The 22154-nt window shown below is 39.6% G+C and overlaps 1 protein-coding gene across 3 annotated transcripts in view; it reads right to left on the bottom strand.

Annotated features, from left to right (window-relative positions):
• The window catches only part of LOC109624887 (transmembrane channel-like protein 3), a 48952-nt gene extending 32230 nt beyond the window's left edge, over positions 1-16722 (bottom strand). For 2 of the 3 annotated variants that reach the window (XM_020079808.2, XM_069525896.1), the window contains exon 1: positions 3057-3287. In XM_020079808.2, coding sequence (XP_019935367.2) covers positions 3057-3175 — 119 coding nt within the window. In that variant the 5' untranslated portion in view covers positions 3176-3287. Of the gene's footprint in view, positions 1-3056; positions 3288-16582 lie in introns of those variants that run through there. The other variant, XM_069525942.1, reaches the window with a different exon arrangement.
• Between the last annotated feature and the right edge of the window lie 5432 nt (positions 16723-22154).

The following is a 22154-nucleotide window of genomic DNA, read 5'->3' as shown; positions in this document are numbered from 1 at the left end:
CTGGCTCACACACAATGGAAGTGAAGAGAAGGCGAAGGTTCACCTCTAATATATGCATATAAATGTGTATGTCACCTGGCCCAGACGACGACAGACACACATTTGCATTACCTTATTTGTTTATAGTTTAGTTCAGTATGACAACTCTGATAGAGAGATATTTGTTCACCTGCAAGAACGCTCGGAAATAGGTTTCCAGGCTCAAGACAAAAACAAAACAGAAAATAATAATAATAACATGTCAAATGGTTTTTTAACCTTAGTCTGCGGAAGTCCTGGGCTTTGCCTGTTCATCCTTTTGTCTGAGCTGACTTCCTAAAGCCACTCTGGCAGAAAGCCTTCACTCAAAATACATTTCTTGCCAAAAGAAAGACTTTTTCAGCTGTTTTCATAAATGAAATCAACAAAATCTTTGCAAAAAATGGAAAAAAAAGAGATGAGGAGGAAACGCAGGTTATTTAGTTAGTGTGCTGTCTAGTAACCAGAAGGTAAGAACCCCAAATTGCCCCTGACTGTGTCTAATGGATAAAGTGAAGTGGATAGAAGAGTTGAGTGAATGCGTGAATGGGACTTGTTGTATAAAGTGATTTGAGTGTGTGATAGGACCAGAAAAGTGCTGTTTAAATGCAGTCCATTTACTAATTAGTGATTATATTAGCAACTAGGGGAATTAGGGATGGAACAGACACAGTAACATCCATAATACTGTAATCAACCAAAGTTAGCAAGTCGCAAAGACAAACAAAGCCTTTAAAGTTATGGCACCACCCTCTTAAAGATCTCATAGTACCATATCACCCCACGGAGATGTCGTGGATCATGATGGTGGATCGAAATCCACATTGTGGATGGTGATCGTGGTGGCAGCTGATTGTGGATTATTACTTAACTAGATTGCATGGATATAAAATGTGCCTACTCATACATACAACTGTTTTACGCAATAACTCTATCATTACAATTGTCATGACTGCTCCCCCATCTCTGTCAGACATGGTTTTATGTATTATTACTTTAAACTTTGATACACCTCTCCATTTATGTGAAATACTGTCTTTTCTCATTAATGTTGTAAATATGGTTATTTTGTTGACGTGCTCTGTTACGGATCAAATCTCTTTCACATCCTTGTGAATCTCTCTTTTTTCCCCCTGTTAATCTTTTTTAGTTTAAGTGCAGGGGGATGTCACACCTTGTTGAGCCCTAAGAGACAATTTGTGATTTATGAATTTGGCCTATACAAATAAAATTGAATTGACTGATTGATTGACATGGGCACATGGTGATATGGTATTATGAGCTCTAAAGGTGTGATGGTGCCATAACATTAAGGGCTTGGAGCATCCATGTCAATCAATCAGTCATCACATTTTGCAGCATGGGTTTGTTATGTGAAGTACAATCATGAGGGAAGGCTGTGACAGAGATACAGATATATTTTTACTATCTGAGCAGACAAAGACTGAAGCGTGGGCGTATTTAGATTTTTATAAGAGTACTGAGGGCAAGTTGATTAATGACAGTGGATTCTAGTCATGGGTAGACAGGGTAACCATTGATATTTTGCACGATAGGCACTTGACATGTTGTCATCCTGTCTCTCCTCCACTAGATATGTGTGGGGAGGGGTGACGCATGCACACAGAACGGAGAAGAGAGAAACTCACAACACACTGAGCTTAAATGAATCCGGTGGCCAAAAATTAGGGAAAAGTTGTAAAAATTGATTTTTCTTTGGTTTCTTTCAAGACAATTGTCAAAAAGATAAACCAATCTATATCCCACTTATCTATGGATTTTCCAGTGTAAGCTTATATTTGACATCATTATTTGTACTTGCCTGCTTCAATAAATTGTTGAACTCAAAGCCAACTTAATGGTAAATGGTTGTATTTATATAGTGCTTTTCTAGTCCTGATGACCACTCAAAGCTCTGTCAGGGGGAAAGTGAACATTGGAAAACACTGCATTTTAACTTGCCAGCTCCTGCATTTTACCACAATAACAACCATGACAATTTTGATCACTATAATCTTACCATGTAATCGTCAGTTCTAATGGCAAAACTCCTTTTTTATGCAATCAGAATAAATAAATAGATAATCAGAGATACACACAGAACACACTGTTCTATAAATTGGTAAACATTCCATTGAGATAACCAATCCACAACTTTAAAATGTTGTTATTTCATACATGATTTCAGAATCAATGTTTCATTGCAGTGAACTGAAAATGACCTAATTCTAATTTAAATCAGTACATGGGAAGACTCTCTGTAGGAACATTTGCAGATCGCTGGTGAATAGTCATGTATTTCGAAACCACCAGTATAATACTGATCAATACTGAATATATCAACTGCATAGTATTAGCGCCCAATAAGGATTATAGGTAGGAAATGATACATGACTGTAACAACAATATTATTATATTAAAATATGACCAGAATGAGGCTGAAGGATCATAAGACCAAAGTGTGTGAAAAACCTTTGACCACAAGATAACAAAACATTTTTCACCACCTTTCATCTGATGTGTAAGATGTCCTGTGCAACAACACTTTTTTAGAAACTAGATGAAAGAATTCGAAAATGAGATGGAAAGAAGAATTACTTTATGTTTTTTGACTTCCTTATTTCCTTCTGTATTTGTACTCATTCCTGTTCTTTTGTTCATGTGTTTCTCCACAGAAAGGCCATATAGTCTTGCAGACGGCAGCAGTTTAAGTGACCATTGAGTGGACTTGTCTTATCAATATCTAAATAAATGAGAAGAAGTGGGGACAATCATTTTCTGACACAGTTTGGTGAATCGTAGAAAAATACTGTATAGTAACGCAGCACACAGGAAAATACACTTTATAGTTTTCCCTGACTATATGATCAGGAAGTGACTAATTGTATCACCTGCATGATGTCATTTAAAGCTCAGAAAGACGACTGCCATAAAGAGAGGGAGAAAGAGTGAGATGAACGGGAGCAGAGCAGACGGGCTTCCCAGAAATCTTGATAAAAGTACACCTGATGAAATGAAAGGAGATGGAGCAAACTCACCCCTGCTGGTCCTGGTACGCTGAATAAATCCTCCTGGAGTTCTTTCTGATACTCTTGTGTCTCTTGGTTGCAGACAGAGACCTGCTGCTGCCAACCAAAGACTCAGACACTGTGCTCATGTTGTCTCCGCTCAGAGTGCCAGAGCAAGACTGAGGTCATGAAATCAGCGTGTGAGCAGAAACCGCCTGCTACTCAGTCTGACTGGACTGGTGCGTCTGGGGCAACCTGCTGCTCTGGAGCCCCAGTGGAACATCCCACAGGACATCAGCACCGATTGAAACACACTCACCCCGGCCAATCAGAGGCAAACTGTCTGCTTAAAGAGACAGCACCTAACAGACCACATTTATGTTCTCTCATCAGTTTTCATTTTGACACATTTCATGGATCTGCATTCGAATTCCATCCATCATCAAATCTGTCTGTTTGTTTGTTGAATGCATATCATGCAAACCGTTCATCTTATCAGCTTCACACATGGCATGTGTATTCTAAGTGGTCCAGGTAAGTGCAGTGCCAAGCTTGGTGCAAGTTGGACAAGGATAACAAGCAAACAGCACTGCAGTCAGTGGAGGCGGGGCTTAACAGTCATTGAATTGAACATTTCTTCTATGTCCTCAGATAAATTACAACAGTTGCCGACACCTGGCGCCCCCGTGGTTCAACACTGACCAGATGGTTAGAATAGTATCAGTCCCGCCAGATCATTGTGATAGAAGTGGGTGTCGTGGGTGCAAATCTCTGGCAGTAACATCCAAAGAATCACTTAAGCAATTTGTCTACAAAGTACAATCATGATTTCTTGCTGTTATGCTTTATATCCAGCTGAATTACAGAGCTTTGATTTAAAACTTTTTAGAACTTTGGTCTAAAGAACGTGCTGATTGCTAAACAGACCTCTGATATAACCAGGGGAAACTACCAAAGTGAAACATGCTTTGCAAGAAAAAAAACCCCTAGAAACCTCAGAGACAGCCACATGTGAGGGATCCCTCCCACACTTGAGTGATAGAGGCCGCCGCACGTGGCAGAGCAGATTACTTCACATCATCTCAGGCAAATGTTAAACTTTATTTAAAGTGTTTAATGTTTTTAATCAAAGTCTGGTTTGATGCAGCAGCACCTGCATTCAAAAACAGATTTCTCCCATGGGACGCAATAAAGGAACCTTAACCTTAAAATAAGAATATTTACAACATCGAAGAGAAAAACGGTGTCTCACATAAATGGAGAGATGTATCAAAGAATTTCTATGGAAGAAAATGTCTGACACAGATGAAGGGAGCAGTAATGACAATTTAGTATTGCCAGTCCACGATCACCTGCCACCACGGTAACGATCATGACCCACCATGATGAACTGGGGTTATGTCTTTACATTTCCTGCATTATCTTATACCTAAATGTTAGTTTGCAAAAATGCTTGATATGTAGCTTTAATGCTGCTAATGCCTAGCAGCAGAGTTCGCATAACTGAACTACTTTAAGGCCAAGCACACCACGTCTCATTGAAGTTCTCATTGAATGCAGCGTTGCTCAGCACAATGATTTTTAGATTACATCTACAAACTGAATTCACTTCACTTCAGAGTTTTACTAGGTTGATCTCCGAACCAACACATTACATTTTGCTCAGACATAAAAGGAGGGGAATGAGCCACAGGGCAAAATGAAGCAGGAAGAGAAAAGAAGTGAAGATACACTGCAAAAAGTCCAATTTGCATACGATTAAATATGTTCAATTAAGCAATAGCCTACATCATACACTTTTTAGCTGACTTTGATTTCATCGTACCAGTCATTGTTTCAAGCTTACTTCAACTGTGCAAGTGGCAATTTTCCTGTTCTGTTAGAAGATCATTTTGTATATTTAAAGTAATACCATTCCCCATTTCATAGCTTTTCTTGTTTTAAGAGCTGCTCGTGTGCTGTTTAACACAAACTTCTGACCACATCTGTGACATAAAACACCAAACCCCTCTGAATTAAACCTAGACCTTCCCAATTGATTAATGCCATTAAAACAATGTGTAACCATTTATTTTCAAGGAAGATGCAGAGAAACTTACACACGCTTTCATCAATATCACGCTTGATCACTGAAATGTTCTCATTTCTGTTTCAGCTAAGAAAGCTATATATAAGCTACAGTCTAATCTGCATCAGTCTATTATATAAATATAGAATTCATTATTCTGCAACCATACCACTACTGTGGAATTTAATTGTCATGCGTCATGTACACAATTTAAAGTTCCTTTATAATAGTTACAGGCAGACAAAATGCAATGTCTTTAGTTTGACTTTGACAATCTGCACAACCATCGCTAGGTTCAGTGAGGCCAAATATTAAAAACATATCCTGGATTTGCTAACAAGGGTGACAAGTGTTTAAAATCTATATTCGTCATAGTCTAGGGAGCATATACATCCATCAGAAATATTTAGGCTCACTGACCTATAGTTGATGATATATCAGTCTCTAGAACAATGTGTTGCAGTAAATGCACTGACCATCACAAAAAGTAACACATATTCTCTTTTTCTCTCGTAAATATAGGAATGTGTTCTTTTATGATCTTATTCAACCATTATATATCTGCATGGGGCTTTTTTGGCCACAGTGATAGTTTGAAGTGCCTTATGTTCACTTGGCTCCTGACTGTTACGTTATAATTGGAGCTGAGGGGGAAGAGGGACCGTGGAGCTGGAGAAGACCTTGAAGCACTGACAGATGTCTCTTGTTCAGCAGCTGTGTGACGGGACTCTGAGGAGTATTTCTGATCTGATGTATTGTCGTGGAGAACAGTCACAACTCTTAACTACAGATGTACAACCTGGACACAGCTCAGACAGAATCCTGGAGTGACTAAGCAGCAATAGCAAGTGCAGGAGCACAAAGCCTGTAGTAACACACCAAAGTAAGATTCACTGCAGGGTGCTGCCTTTTAAAGCACATGTTGTTGGACACTGACATGTCATCTATTCATCTTTGCCTTTGCATGATCAGAGACTCTGTATATATGGCTCCGAGACGGCCTGTTCTCAATGGCAGCTTTCACTGAGGTCTCATGGATCTCTTTGAACAACCAAGTTTATCAAATGTAAGAATCTACACTGACTGTGTCTTTTATATGTTATTCTCTGATCCACAGGCACCTCCGGCTGTTAGTTATCATCATGTAAAGTACATTTCTGGTTCTGTTTTTAGAACATATCAATTTTGACGGACCAAGATGTTTTCTCTACCTGTGCTATGGGAGGGCTGGACCATTACGTGGAGAAGGGCTAAGGAAACAGTAATTTTCAGAGTTCCTTTTAAAGGGAATTTCCCTATAAAAGCACATGTGGCAAACAGAATTTGGCCAAAAAACTATTAGTGACCACAAGGAAATTATGAAAACGTCTTTCAGCACCGGACAGCGCCCATGCAGTCACAGTTCATGCACAATATAAACACCTTCATTTATGCCAGATGAATAAAAAGACAACTGTGCAGTTGTAATAATCTGAAAAAAAGAAGTATAAGAAAATCAGACATTTAAAAAAGAATAATTTTACTGCTAACTATATATATACTATATATGGTTTCAATGTTAGAGGATAAACATCTATCACAACCTCAGATGAGAAATCACCACAGTGCAGCCACAAGAAGAAGTGGATTACACACACACGCCATGTGATACGATCACGGCATTAGCATGGAGCCTGGGACTGGGTTGGGAGTGACTCGCTGGATGGTTAACTAAGTAGTCTTTATTTCTTATATATTTATTTTTAAGAATGAAAAAGACAGCCTACTAAACTGCCTTAGGGGCCTTGACTGGGGCATAGATTTGTGAGATAGCTATAGCCCACCCTAACCTAGTGTAGCACCTTGCCACGATCAGACATGATCAGACATGAGTGGGGTGCAGGACTGCGGTCAAGCTAGCCATTGTTTGTATCTCCTGAGTCAAACATTTTGAGTGTGGCTGTGTTGATACCATTATGGTACACGTTGAAGCGGCGCAGAGCAGCTGACAAGAGCGACTGTATCAGCCATTTTGTCACTCTCTACAGGCAATAGTTATTTTATTATTATTATTTATTTATATTTATTATTGTATTAGAGATGTATATGAAAAGACGATATGAAACCACCATCATTGAGGCACTGCTGCTTCATGATTCAGTTGTGCTCTGTGTGATTGTGTCTCAGAGTTGTAGTTCTGGACCACACTTGTAAGCTGAGCCTTTTCTGTACAAATGACCACATCTGTCTTTGTATACAGCTGCAAGGACCAACCAGAGGAGACGGATATCTCTGACCTTGCTGAGCATTAGAGGTTGTCCAACCAGTCACACCCACGAGTCCCATCAGCTATAAATGAGTTGTGGTTGTTGTTGTACAAGTACCACACTTTGTGCTTCTTCCATTGATGACACTGTGATATAATGTGTTCCTAATGTTTGATGTGTGTTTTCCGAGGTTCTTTGTGGATCCATCTGTGAGGAGCCCATTACAGTTAAAATAGATTATCAAGCACCTTCACAGTAAATGATACATTTGTGTGTCAGCAACCTTTTCTCAATGCTCCTGAGAGAACAGCAATCATTTCAAAGTGCATTTTCTTTGTGAATGCGATATGATGAGAGCTTTGCTCACAGCGCTGTACCAGGCTGTTAGTCCACACTGAATCCCTAAAATAAATGGCAGCATCATATTGACCAGTGGGAATTAGATTGTGTCTGTGCCACCCTTTTTACCATATGTTGTACGATCTGAAAGGAAATGTAAAAAATACATGTTATATAAAATTATAATTCATATTCGCTGATTTAATGTGGTGCTGGTACAGTATTCAGCATATGCTGCATATAATCACATTTTGTAGTATTTCTCTCATATACCCAACATTTGTATTGTATATTGTTATAATATTGTGTTTCAAGAACTTTCAGTGTCCACCTATCCTTATTTTCTCCTGCAACACAGACCATACGGGATAGTAGTCATGTGATTGTATGAGCTTTGTGGTGAACTACTGAGAAGTGTATAAAATAAAGAATTGCTGCCAGTCAGAGAATGAGACCAAATGTGTACCATGCTGAACACCTTCCTATATATGGTCTGAATGATCAACTCAAAAATGGATTGAGCATCTTTGGTGTGTCCGTCCCTGAACTTAGAACGGTTCATTTAGAGTTGACCAGGACACAGAACAGGTGCTATAAAAATCATTCTGTGTAGAAGATACCTGCGCCCAATGCTGAAGTCTGTCCAAGAAGATGCTGTAATTAATCATGTATAGGTTCAGGAGTACATCTCTTTCTCTGTCTTCTCTCCCCCGCTTTCCACCCATCTCTCCTTTCCTCCCCCCTTACTTTTCTTTCCTCACCCCAACCGGTCGAGGCATATGACCGCCCACATTGAGCCTGGTTCTGCCAGAGGTTTCTCCCTGTTAATGAGGGAGTTTTTCCTCTCCACAGTCGCCTGTGCTTGCTCATTGTGGGAACTGTTGGGTTTCTCTATGTTAATATTGTTTTAAGGTCTTGACCTTTAAATGTAAAGTGCCTTGAGATAATGTAAATTATGAATTGGCGCTATATAAATAAAATTGAATTGAGTTAAATTTAAGGACTGAGCACATGTCTGTGTCAGCAGCTAATTGTGAGCGAAAATGTCTCAGTGCTTTGATTCCTCCAGACTGAAGCTCTGCGAGGCTTGAAGCTGCTTGACACTGTGCTGTATCATCTCCAGAGCTGCACGTTACTGTTACTTATCACATGTTACTCAAGGGTGTGAATTTCTTCCTCACGGGGCTCCACCTACATCATTTTGCTTTTTGATAATACAACACGTTCTGTGACAAACATCCTGACAGCATCAAAGCAATGTTTCTTTAAGGTTGTGAAGAAATATTGCTCAGTCTTACAGTAACAAAACTAGAAACTTTTTGAACACACAGCTATAAAAAAGGAAAACAAATCTTAATGTTCATTAAATAATGCAGATGCATAATTTATGCATGAGGCAAACATGCTGCACTTAAGGGAGGGACCTCAATCTGAATAAAGTGCGGCTGGGAGGTGACACGTTATAGCTGAGCTGTGCAAAGACATCTGTGAAAACACATCAGGTGATGCAAACAAACCAATAAACTAAAGTGAGCCTGCTGATGTGCACATATCATTTTACAAGCCCTGTTAATCAGCGAGGCATTAAGCAATTACAGTGCCGCCTACTGCTGATGATAACAAGCACAGCTAAATCTTATCTGCCCTGTGTGCACTGTGCAGACACTCAAACAAGAGGCATCTCTAATGCAGCTTTATGGTGCTCTCTAGTGGCTCTGTGATGTTTCAACTGGCAGTGAAGACACCAGGTATATGCATTAATATCTACATAACAGATAAATAAGAGTTTTAAGGATTAAAGATGAAGTGTATTATTTACCTTTACTTGCAGTACCTCACCCCTTGAGGAGACTTCAAAGTGAATCATCCTGAAGCTGTGAATTACATGTAACAGCTCCAAAATAATTATAAGGATGAATCAAACATGCTTCTTACCCGTTGGTAAGAAGTGGTTGACGAGCCAGGAAAGAGGCAATGTGAAAGTGTCAATCGCAAGTGCCAGTTAAAAGTAACCCCCATCAAGCTCTGGTCAAATTACGCACCACCAGCTGTAACTCTACTTACAAGGAAAATACATAACTTTGGGTCTTGCATAACTAACTTCCTATTGCTTTAGATGAGAGGGTAACCATTGAGATTCTAAAGATGTGGTCAGTTTATCCAGATGAGTGAAGTGGATGTTAACTTTTGTTCTGAGAAAAGGACTCTCACCCCAGCAAGCCCTCAGAGTGGAAATGTAATTCTTCTTTCACCTTATTTGAGGGTAAAGCTGAAAACATCATAAATACATGTTTTATGGGACATTTTGCAACAACTTTTACTCTTTGTTTAATTCTATACCTGAGGAAATATTATAAGCACATGTTCTAAAGTAAAGTACAGAACATCCTTTGTGATCACATTTGAACAGCCTGGTGATTCTCTGGCATCTTTAGCTCAAACCGCAAAGGTCAAGTCTAGATGAGAGTAAAGGGCAGAGGAAGATGCTATTGGATTTATGTTTGTCAGTGACATGCAGCAATAAGCAATTTCCCCACACATGACTTATTCCTATCAATCATTCCAAAGGAACCCAATCTTACTGCTGTATTTAATGAGACACAGCATTAAACACAGCCTCTATGGAGTGAGTTATATCACCCAACAGCAAACATTATGGATGGTGTGTCAGATTTAATGTTTGTGCTGTTTTATGCTTTTAATGACTATTTTTTCATTACTTTATATACTATGCTAGGGTCCACAAAAAAGCCTGGCTCCTCTCCCCACAGAAAAAGTTGCTTCTCAAGCTCCTGAAATGCTTCAACAGAAGGTTTGCCAGTACTCCCTATCAAAGCCTTTCACTGGGAGCAGTTGACGAATCACAACAGACTAGGCCGGTTGGCCAATCAGAGCAGACATGGACTTTGCGGAGAGAGGAGCTCCAAGCAAGTGTTTCAGACAGAGGCTGAAACGAGGAACCGTAGCAATGGACATTTAGCAGGATGAGCACTTTCCCTTTGCTCTACTCCTGGTGTGGTTCCGTCCCTTTAATTGAGCCCCGGCGTATATAAGAGGGGGAGACCCTTAGTGCTGCCCTTTCTCTGGCAGCTGGTGCACACTTCCTCTTCCTGGTGACCTGGTCTCAGGTGCTGCAGACGCTCTGTACTCCTCCGCTGTTGCGCATTCACATCCGACAGTGCAGACGTTGGCAGTGTCTGAAATGTTTGTTGGCTCCCTCTCCTGTTGGTGCCTCAACCACACAACGCTGACGGGGTGTGTAAATGTTTGTCCTGGCCCTCATCAGCTATAGCCATCCAGTTCCTAATTTACCTGTACTCAACTTACAGATAGGCCGAAGTCTCGGCACCCAGCCGACACGAGCCACGCCGCTCTGCACTCGGGGCCGCTGCTGCTTTGTGGGGCTTCAATGTGCTGCCGTGTGGAGCCTGTGCTTTTGCTGCTGCTGATGAAGATTTAGTAAATTGTTTGTTTTAAAGCCGCCCTGTGCTGCTCAGAGCCTATTTTCTTTGTCTTGAGTTTAGGTTGACATGATTTTCGTTTCTTTTCTTTTCATAAGCCAGAGTTAAAGTGTTTCTTTTTTATATACATTTATTGGTACATGATTTTGGATTCAACGCTGGGTTTATGGCGAAGTTTGGATTTATTTGTTTTGGTTGTTTAATTGTTAGTGTTCTTTTGGTCTTCTATTCACCCTCCTAGCTTATTTTCTTTTATTTAGTTATTTCTTTGGGTTGTGTGCTCCAACCTGAGCCTGCTCAAGCTACACTACTGGCAGCATTTCTTTTAGTGCACCTGTAGCAAACAGGAGGGGGATAGTGAGTGGGGTTTTCTTTGTTTAATAACTTTGGGGTTATTTTGATTTTCTAATTGAGATTATTTGTGAGTTCGTATCATTTTGATATTTCTGATATTTTGAGTATCTTGTTTTCATATGGTTTCTTGCTCCAATAACTGTTCCTCTCTGTCTGCTTACTTCCAGGTGCTGAGGGCCTCACTGGTGACCTGCCCCTCTATTTTGGTGATGGTGTCCTATTGTGTGTAGTGTCCTTCCACTCCTTTTTGGCTTTGCCCTTGTGTGTGTGCGCATGTGTGCTTAGTGTTTGACATGTGGCCTGTGGTGCTCCCACTTTAGTTGACGCTTTCACTCCCCCCTCACTCACCTTAACCATAGCAGCCCCAGCCCTGGAGGAAGCCCGGTGTTTTTTTGGTATTAAGTAACGAGACTCCATTTTAGGGTAAATTCCCACTTTTCTTAATATTTATGAAATAAACTTTTGTACATTTGATTGGAAACACGTCTCCTGCTTTCTCAGCAAAACGATCTTGTGTTATCCTTGGTTTAGAATATTTTAGTTTATTGCTTTCCTCACACATTTACTTGTTCTTTTTTTTTTTTAAACCCCCGGGGTGGCGTTTTTGTTACTTCTTGATTTGCGTTAAATTATAATTTAAGTACTCCCTCGCTCGCCACAGACAGTGTGAGGAGAGTGATTCAATTCAATTCAATTCAATTTTATTTATATAGCGCCAATTCATAATTTACATTATCTCAAGGCACTTTACATTTAAAGGTCAAGACCTTAAAACAATATTAACATAGAGAAACCCAACAGTTCCCACAATGAGCAAGCACAGGCGACTGTGGAGAGGAAAAATGATGTGTTGTCATTTGATTGTATCACATGAAGTCCAACAGCTTGACAGTCAGTCCACAGTCAACAATAACCTGTCGCTAAGTTCCACCTCTGACCTCTTCCCTCCACATATTGCAGAATATATATAAATCAGATATGAGCCAATATTTTTCTTCATCTTTGAATGAAGGTCAGTGCATTTACTTGAATCGATTACATATACATAGGTCTAACAAGTCTATACTGCATATACTGTATCTCTCACTGTGTGCACTGGAGTTCAAATCCTCTCATCCTTCAACACAAGGTGAATACTTTTTACTGGACTCTCAGATGATATACACAAGATAAGAACTGTGAGATTTGTGCATGTGGCCTGGCGTTCAAAGCCGGCTCACTCAACACCAACTTATTAAGCTATTCCATCAGAATTTCAACTGTAGAATAATGCTGTGAGCTTCAAGTGAGCAAAACAGCTACAGGAAAATATAAGCCTGCTCAAAGATGTATATAAAACTCATCTTATTGAATGTAATGCAAACAAAGCTTCACCAAACACAAAAGCCATTTGTATTAATGAACTCTACAGAATGTCCACACAATTGCATTATGCCTGCATGTAAGTTGGTGACTAGCATGGGATGATGATGATAGGATGACCAGTCATGGAAATTACACTTAACTTCAACAGTTAAAGTAAATAAAAACCTCCTCCAGACAATTATTTACTTTATGTCAACATATATTGACCCACAGAGGTAGATTAATTACTGCTACACGACTATCAAGTTTTATAATTACAACTAACAGATAGAAAGACTTGAATGTGGGAACACTTGGGTGCCCCTCCCTCCTGTGTGTGGGCGAGAGTGTGTGCCTGTTTGTCTGCGTAGGCTTGTCACGATGATTACATCATCGACTTATCGTACAATATATGGACAATTTTTGCCAACCTTGAAATGTCCCATTTGTTTACTGTAGCGACCAGTGTTGGATCATGTCATCGCCCACCTATCAGAGAGTTCATGTTTTCCATAGGAACACACCTACAATCAGTCAATCATCCAGTCATAACCCCAGACCACAGTCGTAATAAGGAAGTCACTGGCAGAAGAGCCGTGAGTGTATGGTCGGTGAGGAGAGTTGTAGAGGATCGCTTTGTTTTCCTGGAGCAACTCTTGGCAGAGTTAAAGGCTGACGCTGCATGCCTGACTGAATGACCTGAGCATCGACAGTACCTTGAGTGCCCTGTACATATTGTATATGGAAATACTGTTGCATTGAACTGCAACACAGACGTTTCTCTTAACCTAATTTCCTTAGTTGTATGTTGAAGAGAGGATCTGCTGTAAACACATAGCTGACTGTTTTTGTTGTGTTTTGCCTCGATTGAACTGGATTGAACTGAATTGTGTTTGGCTTGTGAGCGGTACTGAAACAGACTTTCTACATATACAGATTGAACTCTGGACACTGAGACTGTGGCCTTAAAAGGTCTTATAATAAAAATGTAATTGTTTATCGCCATTATTTCTGGGAACAATATATCATCCAAGCAAAATAGTTAGACAGGCCTCTGTGTGTGTGTGTTAGTGTGTGTGTCTGTGTGTGTGAGTTAACACTGATTGGTTTGGTATTTATGTGTGCGAATGGTACGTCAGGTTTGGGCATGGGCTTGGTTTCGCTCTGCAGATCCATGCACTTGCAGCTGATCTCTACGAATCATTTGACACACCATGAGAACCCTGTTCTTCTTTCCACTTGCTGCAAGATTATAAAGTTCAACTAAGTGGTAGTATTTGGTAACTTACCCTAATGTGGTTGGCTAACGGTGTTAGCTAAGCTAAAGGTTCACTTACATGAGCAACCTTGATGTATGTAAGCTAATGCATATGAAAAGCAGAAGAAAACTGAATCAAAGGCAGCCATGATTTGCTGGCACCTTGAAAAACTGATGTGGGCAGCTGTGGCAGAGGGATAGAGTGGTCCTCCTCCAACAATAAGGTCGGCAGTTAGATCCCAGTATTCCCCATGTGCTCATCAAGACTAGAAGAGTGCTATACAATACCACATGACATCACAAACAACAAATAGTGTAGTGTAAAATTTGAATGAGAGTACATCGAACAACAACAAAAAGGTTTTTCCTAATTTAATTACAAGATACATGCAATCTATTCTATTGTCTTTGTTCCATTTGCACTAACTTATAGTTCTAATCTTATAAGATTATATTAATTTAACTGATATTGCAAATGCAATATGATTCACTTTTTGCAGGACAGATCACTTTTCCATTACAATTTTCTTTTTCACTTAAAGACTATTAAAATCATGATGTAATATTTGTTGGAGTCTATACCAAACACATGTTTTTCATGTGTTTGGTATAGACTTCATTCAGCACTTCATTACAATGCTCCTTTTAAAGAAATTATATTTTTGATATTGCACCTGGTCATATTGTAATTTTGCCAACATTTCAATGAATTGTTCAGCCCTACATTGAAGAGAAACAGTCAAATGTGACAAATAAACCCTGATTTTAACATCTGGTTTGAAGGTCCTCTCCATGCTTGTCAGCTACTACCATGAGGACATGAGGAAGGTTGTGGTTAAACATGTGGGGTCCCTGGAGATCATGAACGTGACTGACCATCTTGAAGACAGTGCTTTGCGAGTTTTTGGACCAAAGCTTAAATTTTAAGGGGCTCTTTACCCATTCATTTTGTTTGACCTGAAACTGCAAAGGAGAGCATACATAGCTGACAAACGCTGACTTTTCCCAGCTCAATGATCTCACATCACCCGACCATATGGTGGCATGAGACAGTTCAGCATGTGAGCCCTTCTATAATAGTATAATATTAAACCTTCATCATATAGTTCTTTATTATTTACCATGGCAACACTCTGTTAACTAGTCAACTTTGATAGACAATAAAGTGTAGCTTAAAGGTAGGAACATTAGTTGTTGTTGCTCTCTGGTGGTCGTGAATATTATTAACTGCCTATTCTCTTTTTCTATACTTCTATTGTGGTGACTTTACCTGACAACCTTGGTGCAGGCACCAGTAATGATCACTGCTAGCTGCCATAGGGACTTTGCAATAAAACAATCTGGCGCATGTCACAACAATCTCATCTATGTAAATGCACTCCCCTCAACTCCTAAACAGGTCCAGTCCTATAATCACCATCATTACCCCTCACAGACCCTCTGCAGATCCCTCAGGATCACAGCCCTCTGATGCAATTCATAAACATTTAATCTGAGTACCTCAACAACCTCTTGTACCCCCCTCTTTTAGTTCCACTCCTGTTTTTGAATTACCTTGGACTCCCCCTCTCCCTCAACCCTGGCTGTCAGACAGGTAGCTGTTGTCATTTGAAGAAAATTCAAATGCAATCCCATTTTTCATTAGTTTTACTTCATTCATCTTGGTTTTATAATTAACTGCAAAAAACCCTGCACTCATTTTAACAATCACGAGATTTTGCTGAGCTTTTGTTACATTTTTGTTCTTAACCATACATCTGGTGGCAGGTTTTCTGAGCTTTTTACTTCTGCCTCTTTAACTGCTTATAATTCAAATTCCAACACAGAGGAGCTGGTCTCCCTTTTTTATCACACCTGCCAGACGGTCCTGGACTCTGTGGCATCTAACAATAATAGCCTGGCTTAATTAAACCAACCAGACATTAAAAAGAGACAGTAGGAGAAAGGCAGTTAAAGAGGCAAGAGCTTCCTTCTTTTCTAACTTGATTTCAATTAATTAATATAATCACAGATTTTTATTTAAAATAAAAGAATCCATCATAACCCCCAGCCCCTGTCCATTTTACAGATGCCTCACAAGTGTGAGAGGTTTTTAAATGCTTTTTACAAGCAGAGTGATATCAGGCAACAAATCACTCTTCATTACATTATATTACATTTCATTTAGCTGACACTTTTATCCAAAGCGACTTATAATAAGTGCATCGACCATGAGGGAAAAAACCCAGAGCGAGAATCAAGTAAGTAAATTTTGCTTCAAAAAAGCCAAACTACAAAGTGCTACAATATAAGTGCCATATAAGTGCAAAAAAAATAAATATATATATATATATATATATATATATATATATATTATGATCAAATATGGTGCCCGCATTTTTCATGCCGTATTTTCACTCATTTCACTAAGTCCTCCACAAACAACACATACATCACCCCTTAGCACAACTACTCAACAAGAAAATGTGTGCGTTTCATCAACTTACCATGGTTATTTTTGACGTTTTGATGGTAAATGTGCAGTGAACCGTGCTGCAAAAGTGCCTTTTTCTGAATTTGCAGGAAACAGGAAGTTTGATGTGACCCTGGTCTCCGCTGATTGGTCAAATGCCACAATCACATGGCCTGTGATGTAGGTTGACCTTTGCTGATAGGCTGGGTGAAGACCACATGAATCTTGAACTCACTGAGACAGGGGTGGGCATGATATCTAACGTGTGCGGAAATTACCAAAAGTAGTTACTTGCCCAATAATGGGATAAGAAAACTAAACATTGCGACAGCACTACAAAATGAAACATTCAGTATGCAGTGAATTTAATATGGATTTGTGAGGGATTTCGGACACAGCCTTTGTGTGTGTGTGAATGTGTATTAAGAAATTCTGATTGGTTTGGTATGCTGGGGATGTGAGTGTGTCTGATTGGTGTGAAAGGTCTGGGACATGGTTCCTCCTCTGCAGGTCCCCAGCAAACCTGCAGAGGATTTTCTCTATTCACCTGCTGCAATATAAGAACCCTGGTCTCTCTTACCCCTTTTCTATCCTGTGGAGAGAAACAAACAGCATGTAACGAAAGGAACTTCATTACTAGTAACTGTAAGCCTATGCCTTGTAATATTGCACAAATGGGGATTTGTATTTATTGCGCTTTTAACAAATACTATGCACATAAATAACGGCACTTCACAGTTTCATAACATTAGGAGTCTGGGAAGAGCTAATAAAGAGAGTGACACTTTATTATTTATATAATTTTGTCTAATAATCAAGCAAGATACTAAGAATTAATAAACACCTGTTAATGGTAATGTCCAATTACGTTAACCACTGGCACAGTATTTAAGGCACCAGTTTACCCTGTCACGTGACTTTAAACATTGGGGGAGTGAGCTGGCTGCAGTCAGACTATGCAGTTGCAGCCTCTGTGACTTCATAACTCTGATTGGCTGAAGGTTTCAGTGACACACATGACATGTCTTATGTTTTATGTTTTTAGGAATTAAGATGCATTTTTTGCTTTGTATATGCATAAATATGTTAAAGGTGTTGTAGATGCAAAATTTCCAATACAGGAATAATATCTACTTTTTACCTGGTTATAAAAAATATATATACTGACTGTCAGATCAAGTCTGGTTGTTTTTGAATGTGGTTTTCTTCTTTAGTCACTTTTTGATTGAGCCATACTTCAGGAGTTTGATTACACTGGAATATCTAATGTTGCTGCCTCACTTTAGAGTTAAATGTTGGTCGTTAAAAATCTTATTTGAATGCAGTTTGCAGAAGTTTGATCAAAACGCTCATTCTTGGTCTGGACCAGGGTAAATTGTGCCTGCTAAAATAAATAGAAAAAACTTAGGTTGACTTAAAGGTACAGTGTGTAGAATGTAGGGACATCTAGTGGTGAAGTTGAATGTTGGGGCTGAATACATTTTAAAATGTCGGAAAGCTGATAATTCACCGTCCCCTGAATATGACTGTGAAAATGGCTTTGAAATATTATGTTCATCAGCACCCCTAGATGGCAGTAGACAGCCAAGTATGGTCCTCATTCATCTGCATATGACATAAGAAATAGACTTAGTTGTTTTGGATTTGTCTATCTACCCCTAATGTTTTTTTATGATTGAATATGTATCATGAACAGCAAGTAGATTCAGCATGTCAACGCTCCTGCTGCAGATGAGCCAAGCATGTTCAAACAGACTGCATGTACTGTGGACACACAGTGAACACATGAAAGAGAGTTGAGGGAGTCGGAGGCAAGTGCCAGTGAACTCACTGTGAACTCTGCCTCTCATGTTTCCTCAGCTTTCTGAATGAACACTTAAAAGGAGTTCTGATATAAGACACAAGACTTACGTTATTGACTGACTACAGAAAACTCTATGTTCTATTTTCAGTGTTTATAATAGATATATAATATAAGAGTGGCACAATATATGGATATATAATAGCCAGCAGATTAAAAAGTTTTAGACAACAATATAACCCAAACATTTAATTAAATAATGACATTAAAATAAAATAAAAATTAATACCATGCAAAACACCATGAATTAAATAAAGTAATAACACCCCACACAATTGCTTTATCGCAAACATAGGCATTTGGTATTTACAATTCCTAAAACAACTCACTGAGTTTCAAAATGATGAGGCCTTTCTTCTCACCATTCAGCCATGAGTGAGTAGGACGCAGGACTTTCTAATCAAAAATGTGATGTTACATAAAGATTCATGATTTACAAAGAAAATACAAAAAATGTATAGATATACGTTTTTATCACTACTACTGAAAATATTAAAATATTTTTAACAAGCCACAGCAAGGGTGAAGGATGAAAGATACGTCTTGTGCTGGGATGCATCATCAGTGATGTTACCTGGGGTGTTTCAGGTCTTTCAACATCATCCACCCTGTCCCAGGTGACCCAGCCAGGTTTGGTCAGCCCTGAGCTAGTGTCCCGGCAGCATTAATGGGATCTTTCCTCTCGATCCAAAGCCACCTGATGGCTTTCTCTACGGCTTTAGTTGTAGAATTGATGGGTCTCCTTTTCTTCTTCCCTGTAATGTTCAGCATTGTAAATGGTTTGCAAAGTGATGTTGGTGTTGGCAATGGCCGTGGTCACACTGTCAGGAATTGCCATTAGGCCTGGTCAGGGCGCAGACAATAGTGGCTGACTCTAAGAGCTTTTACTCTGCTGGGAAGGTTTTCCAAGGAGCCATTTCCAGAACAATGTCGACAGGAGGGTGTTCTGCTCTTGCCCCAGACATGTAGGTCTGCTCGTACCTCCTCTTAAATGAGCTGTTGCAACTCCTTGCCCTGGGCGTTGTTGACCCTGTCAAGACTTCACCACCTCCTGAGATTTGCCTGCAATCCACTTCCTGCCCATTTGAGCCTGGATACCTTTGGTTACTTCTTTTGAGTCACTGAGCTTTCATTACTGCTATCTGTGTCCGTGACACACAGATTCTTCAGTGAAACTTCTTTTTTGGAGCTTTAAGGTGTTACTGATGGTGTATATAGCACTGCTAATGCTGCATGGTAGTCCGAGCCTCCTGTTGATGGGCACCGCATTCACCAGCAGAGGCCACAGGCTTTGGGGTAGTGCTGGTAAATCCAGGCCTTGAAACTTCCTGGCAGGCCTGACTTGTCAACCTTGGTGAGCTAGGTCCTCAGCTCTTCGCTGGTGTTCTTGATGGCAGAAGTGTTTTTGAGGCTGCAGTTCAAGACCTTCCTGAGGCACATGACTGCTCAGTAACGGACAGGATGGTGGCTCCAGCAATAGAGGGTTAGGACCAGAGACCTGTATTTTGTTGGCTTAAAAATCTTCCTTGCACAGGTGATGAGTATCTTGGCCTTGACGAATCCATCTGCTGCCTGGGATCAGTGTTGTCATGACAGTCAGGTAATCCTCGGAAGCTCTTATAGGTCCTCTGCATTCAAACTCTGCTGTCTTGTCAACTGTGTTTATAGCAAGGGTGAAAAGGATTACTGAGATGGTGCAGCCAATTATGGTGTCTTTCTCTAGCTGATGCCAGTTGGATGTGTAAGACCCTGCAGTGACTTGTAATCTGACATTGTAATAGTCCAGGATAAGGTTTTAATTTTGCTGAGAACATGATGTGGATTCAAAGTGATTTTGTGTGGTACTGAACCACACATATTTGCCAAATCCAGTCACAATACAGTTAGGTCTCCTTTTTCTTCTCACGCCTCTCTGATGAGTTTCCTGACTGCACCAGTGTGTTCCAGACAGACGGGGATTCCAGGGATACCACCTTTTTGAACAGTGGTGTCAATGTTTTTGTTCCTCAGAGGGATCTCAATCTTAATGATATGATATGCAATCACCTTTAGGCTAGCAATTAGCATACAAGTATACTTTAGGGAGACTAAATAATGAGAATACAAAATGAGTTAATAGTTACACCAACCTTGAAATGATAAATAAAAACAATCGATAAAATTGTAAGATGGATAACGGAAAAGAGATAAGAGGATAAGAGACAGTGATTTGACCAAATATGTAAATGAACCTAAGAGGACTTGCTCAATAAAATGGCAGCAACTTAATCCAGTGACCTAAAAAAATGGCAGAGGAATTGCATAAAACAAGAAAAGGTGGGGTCCAACAATAAAGTTAAAATCGAGAAGAGTCCTTAAGTCCAAAACAGTTGTGACTTTCAGATCCAGTTTTCAGTGTCAACACTCAACTGCAGGTCCAGGCTGGGTGTTGGCTCCTGAAGGCCTGGTTTGTTTACCACCTATTAAGGCCTGTTCCCTCAAGCAAAAAATGATTTGTAGAATTTAGGTCTGAATCATTAATATGATTTCTAAAATGTTTATTTCTGTTCAGCAGAGTATAAACAGTATTTATTTAACTATTTGAGATCCATCACAGAGTAATAAAATGGAAAGTGAGATTAACCAGTCCCTCCTACACTTTCATTATCCTCGGGGTGTTTCCTATTCAAGATAAACATAGATTAATTCATCTATACCCCTTAGAAAAAAGATTTATCAATCTGATGTACATTGGGATACATTGAAATAAGAACAAATATAAGGGAGGCTTCCTGTCCCACTTTACTTGTCTTCTCTTCCTGCAACTCAGTCAACAGACATGTGCAGGGATCCCTTCACTCCCTCTGTTTCTCTCTAACATGCAGCCTGATCGTGGAGCAGAAGATGTGAGTTGGGAAGAAGAATGACAGCCAACCGTAATGTGGATTAAGACACTGACAGAGTGCGCCAGTTTCAAAGGCCCTGCTGTTCCAGCATGACAAGCTTAAAGATAATGGTCCGGAGCCAAAATATATTTGTTCAAGCAGAAGGTTCATCTTTTCAAAATTATGATCTTCTTAAATTAGGGTGATGAGTGAAGTACTAGCTCAGTGATATAATGCCACCTAATCTCATTAAGCACCTCAAAGCTAACACTGAATATGATCAATTCCTTGTAGATTCATGTATTCTTTATACAGTGTATATGGTTTGAACAGAATCAGATGAAAGGGAAGGTTAGCATTGGTTTTCAGCTGTTTTCACAGAAACACGTCTGTTCCAGTTTTGTTACCATGGTGACGGATAAGTTGATAAACTGACACATTCGTTTTTACTTTAGATTTTTGCCATTGTTAGAAGCACACATTACTTACGATGATGTCAGAAATAGAGATCGCAGAGATTGGAAGTGCAAGAGACCTTCAGACCATAGTTGCTCAGTTGTTCCAACCAGCCAACCACAGCAGCTGAACCTAACATTAGTTTAATACATTCTCTATCCACCTACCTCATCCAAAAAAAAATTACTTTACAGAGACCTGGCTGCATCACAACATCCGGGATCAACTCATATCAGATGCATCAGACTCTGGTCGGAGGAGGGGACGTGTTTACATCAATGATGTAGTCACTATGGAAACAACAGTGTTTATCAGATGTCACTGTTTGTTACAGCTATTTAATAATTTTGAGTGTATGGCCCATATTATATTCATAAATCACAATTTTTCTCAAAGGGCTTAACGAGGTGCAACATCCTTTGTTC

The sequence above is a fragment of the Paralichthys olivaceus genome, chromosome 1 (assembly GCF_024713975.1).
Source record: "Paralichthys olivaceus isolate ysfri-2021 chromosome 1, ASM2471397v2, whole genome shotgun sequence".
Taxonomy (NCBI): Eukaryota; Metazoa; Chordata; class Actinopteri; order Pleuronectiformes; family Paralichthyidae; genus Paralichthys; species Paralichthys olivaceus.
The sequence above is the reverse complement of the archived record's forward strand: the minus strand, read 5'-3'. Positions and strand labels throughout refer to the sequence as shown.